Consider the following 11,839-nt stretch of genomic DNA (forward strand, 5'->3'; position numbering starts at 1 on the left):
TTTTTGTACTTGTGTGATGGGTCCTAAGAGAAATCCCGCAAGGGGTGCTTCTTCAAAGAAAGCCTCATCATTCTGCGCTCAACAAACACTGCCACCACCCACTGATTTCAACACAGAAAAATTTAAAACTAAGGAGGCTGTGGATTTGTTTAAAATAATTAATGGGAAATCTGTTGTTTCAGAAAAGGGGGATGAAGTATCAATTAGAACCATACTCGAATGATTCCCCCTATGAGTCAATCCGAGCTGAAATTACTCGTTGTAATTGGGGCATAGTTTGTAAACAATTGCAAGTGGATATTGCTAATTACTCTCACCTGTATGAGTTTTATGCAAATTTCCCCAGTCAAGATGATGAGTAAAAAGTTTTTGTTCGAGGCAAGGCAGTGCCTTCCGACATTGATTCGTTTAATACTTTGCTCCATCTTCCTACTATTCCAGCCACTGAAGATGAACATTGGCAGTTGGCCCATTTTAGCGAGGTTGATTATGTTGAGGTGGCAGAAACATTGAGCTTGTCGGGGGCTCGATTTCATTATCATGGTGGTGAGCCAAAGCATTTATTTCGATGGCAGTTGAATCGAATTGCCCGTGCTTGGGTTTATTTCATGAGTGCTCGTTTGCTACCCAGCTCTCATGTATCTTCTATTGATCGAGAGCATTGTCTTTTGGTTTACGTTTTCATGACGGGAAAATCAGTGGATGTGGGAAAAATAATCAGGTATAACATTCACAACATCAGTAAATTCAACACCACTGCTGGCTTGGCACATGACACGTTCATAACTCAGTTGTGTGAGACTTATGAGGGGCCAATGCTTGACGGAGACATAATTTGGAAGCCGATGAAGCCTATCACTCAGTCTATGGTTCATGGTTTTCCTCCAGCCACTCTTGAGCCTCCACAACCTAGCCAAACCCCTAAACGTCTGTGAGGTGGAGACGAGGAGGAGATTGAGCCAATTGGTACAGGGGCAACTGATGAGGGGGGACCCAGTAGTAGTGCATCACATTTGGCACTTGGTGGGCCTATTGATGAACACACTTAGCAAACGCATGATCGACTGGATTATATCATCTGCCAAAATCAGTATTTAATCCAGTCGCACCATGCGCAAACAACATTATAATGACTACTTGGTACAACAGAATGAGTATGGGCGTGTTCATGCGGAAGAATTGAATGGTTTGGTCACTAGGTGGATGATGAGTTCTGCGGATGAACACTACTTCACCCCTCCACCACAGTTTCACCCATACAACCCACCACCACCACCACCGCCATACTGATGTGGCATGTCTTTTGAGGTAAGTTCTCTCTCCATGCTCTTCATGTCCCATTGGGGACAATGTGAAATTTAAGTTTGGGGGAGGGGCTTATCATTTTTATTTCGTTTTTATTTTCTTTTTAGTTTAATGTTATTATTTTAGTTTTGTCTTTATTGTCAAAAAGTTAAGCCGATGAAATTTCTTTGATAATGTCGTTTGTCATCACTTGTGAAATAGAGATTGTGTGAATAACCGTGTGCTTGATTTGATAACTCTTTGGATTAATTCTAATGCTTCTTGGAAATTTGAATATTTTGTGTAAATGTGAGTAATTAACATATGTTATACATGTTTTACTTGGGTATGAGGAATCAATTGTGGAATATAATAGAACTTGCATTGCTTGTCTTTTGAGACAAAATCCTTGATGACATGTGTGTTGGAAAATGATCTAGGTAATTTTGTTGGAATGTTTGAGCCTTTCAATCTTACCGATATTATTTTATCCTTAGTTTTCCCCTTTGTGCCTTGACTTGTTTGATTAATTGTTTAATCACACTATTAAGCCAAAAATGTACCCATTATTATTTTCCCTTGTCCTTGAATTATGCCATAAGCTTAGAAATAAGTTTGGGGGAAAGAATTGTATTGGGTGAAACTATTGAGATGTGGATAAATGATGTATTTTAATGATTGAGAGAAATGTGAAATATCTTGCAACATCACTAAGCTATGTATACCATTAAAAAAAAAAGAAAAAAAAAAGGAAAAGAAGACTAAAAGAGTGATAAATAATTACGTAAAGTGATGTTGAAGCATTGTTTTGTGATTCTCAATTGTTGGAAAATTGGTGAATTGGGGGATGATTATTAAAGGAGAGAAGGTTGGCTTGATTGGTTTTTGATGTGCTTATGGTATAATGAAGCTTAAATGTATTTTCAACTACCGTTACCTAAGCCACAATGTTATGAACCTTAAAAGTCCCCTTGATTCCAAAACATGTGTTGTTGACATTAGTGGGGAAAGGCAAGTATGCAAACATATTGAATATTGGTTAGTGGATTGTTGGTATGAGTGAGACATGTATGATGCATTCTGATTGTTCATTTTGTAATTTACAAATCATATTCTAATTTCCAATTGAAGCATTCAAGTTAATTGTTGGAGTGATCGGATTGAAATTCTGGTTGTAAAATGCAGTTGTTATTTTGTGAATGATGACAATGCAATGTGAATACTATGGAGGTTTAACTGTGTGTGGTGTGTTATGTTTTAAGTTTAGAGTCAATCTTTACTCGAGGGCAAAGAAAGGTTAAGTTTGAGGGAGTTTGTTGAGTCTAGTTTATGTCATGGTTAAGTGGTGTATTAGGTAGTCTTTTATGTCGTTTTATTTCATTTAGTGCGGGTTTACGCTTTTGTTTGTTTGTTTTACCATTTTTGTGAATAAAAAGGAAGATTTGAATACTTGGAGGAAATTGGTTCAAAAAGAGAAGAAATATCCAAGTTTCGATGTTGTTTTCGACAAAGGATGAATCTCGGCATGATTTGAAGGAATTGGTGATTTTTTGGGCTTAAAAGTGCATGAGTTGAAGAATTTCTTAAGGGTCGTAGCTTGAGCACTTTGGAGCCACGGCCAGCATCTTAATAGAATCAATGTTTTGGAGTCGAGACTCGGGTAGCGGCATGGCTAAGGAGGGTCGCGACTTTGTAGAGCTAAATCCCAGAAATCAGAGACAAGGGCCGCGGCATGGCTTTGGGAGAGCTGCAGCGTAGAGGTGCAGATTCTCAGGATTTGGGGACACGGGTCGCAGCTTGGTGCAAGTAGAACCGCGGCCCGCCTCTCTTAAAAATGAAAAAAAATTAGGTTTTATAAAAGAAAAAAAAGGAAAATCGAAAAAGACAGAGAGGAATAGTGGGAGATAGTTTTGGTGGCTGAAAAGCTTGGAGAATTCTCAAGTGTTTGTTATTCATCTACTTCTTTATGTTTTTCTTGACTTTATTTGCGATTAGAATGACAATTATGAACAAATTTTCTGTTTAGGGCTTTTAGTTGAATCACTTGAATCCTTATTATGAACTAATGCAATTATCATTTCTTCTTCATCTTCTTTTCAATTCCTTACAATCTGTGCTTATTGATTGATTATTGATTGGCCATCTATAGTCATTATATGTATGTTTTGTAATCAAAATCTAAAAAGTGTGATTTGAATTTGCATTGGTTGTTCAGGACACAATCATAATTTGGAACTAGAGTATCTAGATTAATTGTGTAACTATCTTTTTGAGTTGTTGTGGTTATTGCAGTCTTTGTGATTAAGTTTACCATAGAAATATAGGGAATTTTCACTTCGGTTGAGTTTATAATTCATAATATGATTATAAACTGCTTTTGTCAACTCGTTAATTGAAATAGGAAGAAATAAGAAGAAATTGGTAATCTGTATTAGGGATTAATAGGGAGGATAGTTGATGAGATTAAATGCCCTAATTACTCTCTCATTATTTAAATTCAAGGTTTTGCTATTACTTATTGTTTTATTGAGTTCTTGAGTATTGTTTTTGCAATTTATATTTTCTTCTGCTTTCTTTACAAGAATCAAAGTTTAATTGACCAAATAGAACAAAAAGATTAATTGACTGGTAATTGGTGATTCAGTCCTTGAGGACGATACTTGGTTTTACCAAGATTATTACTGAATTGTGATATGTGCACTTGCGTAGCTAAAAAATTTCGCAACAATATCCTCTTTGTGAATTAAGATGATCACACAGGTCGTGATGTGGGCCGAAACGAAGACTTTGTACGGAGCTCAAGTGATTCCTCAGGTCGCTCTTGTGTCTGACTCCGCGCTGGCTCTCTGTCCAGTAACTTCCATTAGTGAAGCTTACAGCCTGTGGTTGGGATCAACGACTAGGATTATTAGTGCAAGGTCGTGGGATATAGATGTCCTCTGAGGTAGGAGGATTTCTCCTGCTATCCCCATTCCTCTGTGGATGAGGCGGCGTTGGATTTCGAACTGGTGAGGGCAGATGTCTTATTGGAGAACTTATCCTCGTTCCATCGGGCCGCACTAGATTAGCTCATCTCTGATCTACTCCAACATCCTGGGTTGGAGGCAAGACCGGTTCATTTCTCCATGTCGGAAGCTCTGACAGTGGAACGAATGGATTTGCTGAGATATCTCGCCTCCTTGAATTGGTCCCAGCTCGCCCTGCTTGGCCAGGCTGGTTCCTGGGAGTGTGAGTTGAATGATCGTTTCTACGAGGGTTGGTAGGTTGAGCAATCTATGGGGTCTGTTCAGAAGGTACAGAGCTCGGGGTCGCAGTCCGAACAAATCAACTAACATGAGGTCGATGATTCCTATGAGTATTAGGAGGTTGAGTATTTCGTTGGATCTACTCTGAAGGTATGGAGCTCGGGGTTGCAGTTCTGGTAGAGCGACTAAAATTGGGTCAATTATTCCTATGAGACCTATAGGACCCACTTTTCCTCCTTCTGATGTTAACATCGGTTGCAGGAGGAGGTAATCGTGCCAAGATCTCCTCAATCTGCTTGTTAGCCTGAGCAAGATGGCTCCTTATTAACTGGTATTTTTCATCTCGATGGTTGTCAGGTATCCCGGATGGGGATTTATGTTGGGGTGATGCTGAGCTCCCAGCATCATCTTGGTCCACATGTTGTTTTCCGGGGTGATGTTGAGCAATTAAGCCTTCTCTAGTGGGGATAGCCGCAGGGTGCACCTCCTGATCACCAAGTTGTTTCGTCTCATTGTCTCGCATAGACCAGGTGACCACCATGGTTAATGTTAGGTGAAATTTGCGTGAGGGATTAAGCCTAATATTCTCTCAACGAAAGCACCAATCTGTTGACGCGGTTTCTCATTACAGTGGATTAAGAAATTTGATAATAGATATTTCACAACCCGAGCCCTAGGCTGTGGCAGAATTGTAATATCCATAACTTGGGTGGTCAAAGGTCAAACTTTGACCCTCGGTGAAAAATAGTCTTTATAAATGATCATTTAATTAATATTAAATATTACTATAATTATAAGTCAAAACAATGGAATAACTCCTATAATTATATATGAAAATATTAAGGATAAAAGTAGGATCATTTATCTTAATACATAGAACAGTAATATCCCCACAGTTATGTAGTCACCAAACAATTAAATTTAATAAGTCATAAAACACTCAAAATAATACTTAGCATCCACCATTCCTCATTTCTAACTATTACATAGCTAACTTAGATATACAGACTAATAGGTTCCAAATTAAATACATAATGTTCAAAAGATAGGTCTATGGCGCTAAACACATTAGCTTCAGCGATAATTCACCTTATCCACAATTTGCGTCACTAGGATCCTGGAATAGGAGAGATATAGGGTGAGCTTATAAAGCCCAGTAAGGAAGCAACTAATAACATATGACTCAAAAGTTCAATAAAAACCCCTGCATGGTTAGCTTTTTAAAACAAAACATACATCATCATGTATAAACCAAAATAGAGAGAAACCACAAATAATCATAAGAGCATAGCTACAAGTGCACATCACACCGTCCACTAGATCCCTAGTTCCGATTACCCACCATATAAAAACCGACATCCTAAACCGGGTAGCCAAACCTGATAACCACCACAAGGGGGAGGCTCAGAACACTTCCTGTATACAGATGCTAGGTCTTTACACCTACAGGTGAGTGGACACCTGATCCACCTATGATGATACAGAGACTAGGTTGTGAAACAACAACATGCACCGATCATGATTACTATGGCTCTCATCGGTATAACCAAATGCAGGTAAACATGAAAAGAGAGAAACATATTCCCTTTTTATTTTAGAAAATTGGGCAGCATAATAATTGCATTTGTATAAAACCCAAAAATCATAACCTGCATAATTAAGTGAACAAAAGAATATATTTGGCACTCAGTGCCCTCAGAACAGAACAAAAAACATGCAGATTAAGTTTTCCATTTTTCAAACATTTTATAAATATCAAAATTGGAATATGTTTAATGCAATTCAATACGAGTAAAACAAGTCCAATAGTCAAGTTGAGTCCCTACCTCTTAAGAATTTTCAATCCGAGCCCAAAGCGACACTCCCAAGCTTAACGATTATCCTAAAGTGATTTAAATTGGATCTATATATCACGATTTTCCTACGAGCATCAAATGAGCAAACGATTATCATTATTGAATTCCTTATTCAAAACTGTATCCAACGACATATAATATGACCATATTTAAAATTTCAAGTTCTGAAACCTCACCCAAGCGGTGCACACTAGCAGTTGATAGCGGTACTGGGAACGTCGACGAATATATGCACGACATATATCAAAACAATCCTCTCGAGTAGTACATCATGGAAGTACAGTCCCTTTGCCCAGCTGACCTCCGATGTCTCCGGAAAATGCTTCCAAAGGGGCGGAGATACCCAAAATTTTGCCGAAGAAAAATGGTGCGTTGACTGAAATGACTTATTGGGCGACGTTCCTCCCTTCACGCTGGTTCCAACGGTGCCACCCACTCACCGAACGGAGGTCTGGGTTCGCCGGAAAGTGCGGTCAAAGTTTTGACGACGAAACTTTGACTGCTCCGTTCGTGTGCGTCTTAACTCCGATGGCCCTGAGATTTTGGGGATGGGGTTGTCGCCGGCCACTGGTGCTCCAGCTCCGGCGCGTGGCGGAAAAAGGGAACTCCAGCAACGACTTTGTGGTATCCCGATGTGGGTTGTTGCAGAGAGAAAAATAAGAAAAAAGAAGAAGAAGAAGTGCTCGGGAAGAAAAAGGAAAAAGAAAGAAAAAGAAAAGAAAAGAAAAGAAAAATCTGACTTATTTTAAAACAAGTGGGTCCCACCACTTAAAATAAAACTTAAATAATATATATATAATTTTGATTCTTTTCTGAGTCTTCACATTCTTCCCTCCTTAAAGAAATTTCGTCTCGAATTTTTTTTTTTCAAAGAACAACCTCAAGCTGAAAATTAAACGAATGAGGATTCTTCTCATACATCTCTGACTCTAACTCCCAAGTAGCCTTGTCTTCTCTATGGTTCCGCCATAAGACCTTGACTACTGGAATCTCCCTATTCCTTAGCACTTTTAACTCTCTCGCCAAGATTCTAATAGGTTGCTCTTCATATGTCACGCTCTCTTGAAGAGGGATAGTCTCACACTCAATGATGTGTGATGGGTCTGGAGTATACTTCCTCAGCATCGACACATGGAACACATTATGAACGTGCCCCAACTACGCTGGTAAGTTCAATCGGTAAGCAACCTCCCCAACCCTCTCAATAACCTTGAAAGGTCCAATATACCTCGGGGCTAGCTTACCCTTCACTCCAAACCTCGTCACACCACGCATGGGAGTAACTTTCAAGAAGACATAGTCACCAACCTCAAACTCAACTTCTCGTCGGTGGAGATCAGCATAACTCTTCTGACGACTTTGAACAACCTTAAGTCTCTCTTGGATGTCTTTGATCTTCTCAGTGGTACTAGCGATAATTTGAGGTCCAATTGTGACATGCTCATCTGGTTCTGCCCAACACAAAGGTGATCTACACGGTCTCCCATATAAGGCCTCATAAGGAGCCATGCCTATACTGGCCTGGTAGCTATTATTATAAGTGAATTCCACCAATGACAAGTGTTCTCCCCAGCTACCCCCAAAATCCAAAATACAAGAACGAAGCATGTCCTCCAAAGTTTGGATAGTCCTCTCAGATTGTCCGTCTGTCTGAGGGTGGGGAGCGGTGCTCAAGTTAAGTTCAGTTCCAAAAGATTTTTGCAATGCTCGCCAAAACCTTGATGTAAATCGAGGATCTCTATCAGAGACAATTCTGGAAGGTAACCCATGTAGTCGAAGTATATTATCCACATAAAGTCGAGCTAGTTTAGAAACCTTATAATCCTTCCTAATTGGAATGAAATGAGCAGATTTGGTCAAATGATCAACAATCACCCAGACAGTGTCATGCCTTAATGGCGTTAACGGTAATCTTGTCACAAAGTCCATCGTGATCTTGTCCCACTTCAATTCTGGTAGAGGTAAGGGTTGAAGCAACCCCGAAGGTCTCTGGTGCTCAGCTTTAACCTGCTGGCAAACCATACACTTAGCTACAAAGTTAGCCACATCTCTTTTTATACCTTCCCACCAGTATTGTCTTTTCAAGTCTTGGTACATCTTTGTGCTTCCAGGATGTACATCAAATCTAGACCTATGAGCCTCGATCATAACATACTCTCTAAGATCAAGAATATTTGCAACAACCAATCTTCCCTTATGGTATAAGAATCCTTCGGCATTTACTGTCCATCCTTCTAACTGCTCACCGTTTCGGATTCGATTCCAGATAAGTCTCAATTTCTCATCTTGCCACTGACATTGCTTAACTTGCTGAAGTAGCATTAGTATAACCACTACGTTTGAAACACAAGCAATATATTTTCCGTCATAGTACTCTAATTTATAATCACCCACAATGATCGCTCTTTTCCAATCCTCAAGAGCCAAACAAGCCAAAATGCCATGAGGTTTTCTACTTAATGCATCAGCGACCACATTTGCTTTTCCAGGATGATATTGCAAAGTGAAATCATTATCTTCCATGTACTCGACCCATCTTATTTGCCTCAAATTTAAGTCTCTTTGAGTGAAGAGATACTTTAAACTCTTATGATCAGAATATAATTCAAACTTTTCCCCATATAAGTAACATCTCCAAATTTTTAAGGCAAAAATCATTGCTGCAAGTTCCAAGTCATGTGTAGGGTAGTTCTTCTCATGTGGCTTCAATTGGCGTGAGGCATAGGCAACAACCTTGCCATTTTGCATGAGAACTCCTCCTAAACCAGTACCAGAAGCATCAGTGAATACCACATAAGGCTCATCACTATTAGGCATAGTGAGACAGGCGCCGTAGTCAATCTTCGCTTAAGTTCTTTGAAAGCTTCTTCACAACTGTCATCCCACACAAACTTTAAATCCTTCCTTGTTAGCTTTGTCAAAGGCATAGCAATACGAGAAAAATTCTCCACAAAGCGACGACAGTAACCTGCTAACCCAAGAAAACTTCGAACCTCAGTAATGTTCTTTGGTCTTCCCCACTGCAGAATAGAATCTATCTTTGCAGGATCCACAATAATGCCTTCTTGAGATATTACATGCCCTAAGAATTTGATCTCAGTCATCCAGAAGTCACATTTCTCTTTCTTAGCATATAATCAATGGTCCCTCAAAGTTTGCAACACAATAGTTAAATGTTATGCATGGTCCTCAGGTGTCTTGGAATACACCAAAATATCATCAATAAAAACAACCACAAACTTATCCAAATAGGGTCTAAAGATCCTATTCATAAGGTCCATAAATGCTGCAGGTGCATTTGTCAATCCAAATGGCATCACCAAAAACTCAAAGTGTCCATAACGTGTTCTAAAAGCAGTTTTAGGAATATCATCTTCCTTAATCCTTAATTGATGATAGCCTGACCTCAAATCAATCTTGGAAAAACACTTTGAACCTTCGAGCTGATCAAACAGCTCATCTATCCTTGGCAAAGGATACTTGTTCTTAATTGTCATCTGATTCAATTTCCGATAATCGACGCACAGTCGCAAGGATCCATCAGCTTTCTTGGCAAACAAAACTTGAGCTCCCCAGGGAGAAGTACTGTTTCTAATGTAACCTTTATCCATTAGCTCACCCAATTGCTTTTTCAATTCAGCTAACTCTGCAGGTGCCATGCGATAAGGTGTAGTAGAAACTGGTTGAGCCCCGGGAATCAAATCAATGCAAAACTCGATCTCTCTATCAGGTGGTAGTCCTTGCAAATCCTCAGGAAACACATCTGGAAAGCCACTAACCACTGATATCCAAGGAAACTTGTCTAGAGGCCTAGACTCATCCTTGATTGCAAACAGACTCCCATAACACTCTAAGTTTCTTTTCCCACCAAAACATGCCTTAAGGATAGGAGTATGCCTTACTGCATTCATGCTGGCCCGATATACAATGTAATCTCCACTTGGAGTTAAAAGAGTCACCATTTTTCGTGAGCAATCTACAATGGCTTGGTACTTAGACAACCAATCCATGCCAAGAATCACATCAAATTGCCCCATAGGTAACACCATCAGGTTTCCTAATAAATTATGCCCTTCAAGCACAATACAAAATGATTTGCAGATGGTTGATACTTCACCATGCCCTCCCATAGGTACACTCAACTGCAGTGTAGTACTAAAAGTTTCCCAACTCAAACCCAACATGCTAGCAAACATTAATGATATAAAAGAATGTGATACACCAATATCAAATAATACATGAGCCCAAGAGTGTGAGATAAGAACCATACCATCCACAACTCCATGGCATGATCCTCCTTGCACATCATCACCACCAAGAGCATAGGCTTGGCCATAGGCTTTTTCCTTTGCTTTCCCTTTTCCATGACCAGGATGGTTTGTGCTTGCACTAGAACCTCCTCCTTGATTGAACCCTCTCTGACTTCCAATAGAAATAGGAGTTTGGAAACTCTGTGAGTACCCCTGGTTGAATCCTAAACCTTGGGGCTTGAACTGATGTTGATAATGGGATTGTTGCCCTGGTGTGGGTGTGAAACCATAGGATGAAGTCTGAGACTTGTTACTCTTCGGTTGTCCTGTGAAAGGAGTAGACCTAGCATAACTCCCTATGGGTTCTCCATGTGATGGTTGGAACCTCTGTTGTCGTTGTGGGCAATCTTTTTTCTTATGACCCTGTTGGCCACAACTGAAACATCCATACGGCCCAATTCGAGTCTTTCATGAAGATCCACTACTATTGCTACTCCCACTAATTTGTTTTCCTTGGGATAGCCATCGCCCTTGGTTCTTCTTGTTCATTTTCCTATCATTTCCTCTTTCTTGGGCCAGATTCTTTCTTTCAATTCCTTCTTGATGAGCCTCAGTTCGTAAGGCTGCTGTTACACATTCGTTCAAATTTCCAAAGGTCATAGGGGCAAGTGGACCCAATATTGAAGGGTTTAAGTGACGGAGAAACTGCTCAATCAAAAGAGGTTGATCGACTGCACCGGCATAAGCATAGGAAGATAATTCTACAAACTTTATGTAGAACTCATTTACTGTCATGTTCCCCTGTCTTAAGCTGTCAAATGACCCAATTAAAGTCCTCCGGTGAGATGGGTTAAAATATTGTTCCCTGAAGACCTTTTCAAAGTGTCTCCAAGTCATCCCCCCAGTTTCAGTGGACTCAAGGTTTCCCACCAATCCGCTGCCTTACCCTCTAACTTGGATACAACAAAAGTCACCTGATACTCCTCAGGTGTTCCCATGGTGTTGAAATTTTTCTTAACCTGCCTTATCCATCTTTCAGCCATCATAGGGTCTTGCCCACCCTCAAACTCAGGCATTTGAATCTTGTGGAAAATCTTGAAGTGATGACTCTGTCGAGCAGCTGGATCCATCTGCTGGGCAGGAAGGCCTCTTAAAGCCTCAAGAATGGCATTCATTGGAAATGCAGCTAGCTGAGGGGAAAGCT

General features: G+C 40.0%; 1 protein-coding gene across 1 annotated transcript; it reads right to left on the reverse strand.

The window, feature by feature from the left end:
• Positions 1-9,546: 9,546 nt before the first annotated feature.
• On the reverse strand, positions 9,547-11,430 carry LOC133779722 (uncharacterized). The gene is made up of 2 exons (XM_062219643.1): positions 11,165-11,430; positions 9,547-11,071 (listed from the first exon to the last, which is right to left on the reverse strand). The coding sequence occupies exons 1-2, from the start codon at positions 11,428-11,430 to the stop codon at positions 9,562-9,564; spliced, it is 1,776 nt and encodes a 591-aa protein (XP_062075627.1). The 3' UTR covers positions 9,547-9,561.
• Between the last annotated feature and the right edge of the window lie 409 nt (positions 11,431-11,839).

Source organism: Humulus lupulus, chromosome 5 (assembly GCF_963169125.1).
Source record: "Humulus lupulus chromosome 5, drHumLupu1.1, whole genome shotgun sequence".
NCBI classification, from domain to species: Eukaryota; Viridiplantae; Streptophyta; class Magnoliopsida; order Rosales; family Cannabaceae; genus Humulus; species Humulus lupulus.

Excerpts from the sequence above, each read along its gene's own strand:
- LOC133779722 (XM_062219643.1), bottom strand. The coding sequence starts at position 11,430 with ATGACAGTAAATGAGTTCTACATAAAGTTTGTAGAATTATCTTCCTAT. Across the intron at positions 11,072-11,164 it reads ATGAACAAGAAGAACCAAGG|TTGTGGCCAACAGGGTCATA; the intron begins GCGATGGCTATC and ends TGGATGTTTCAG.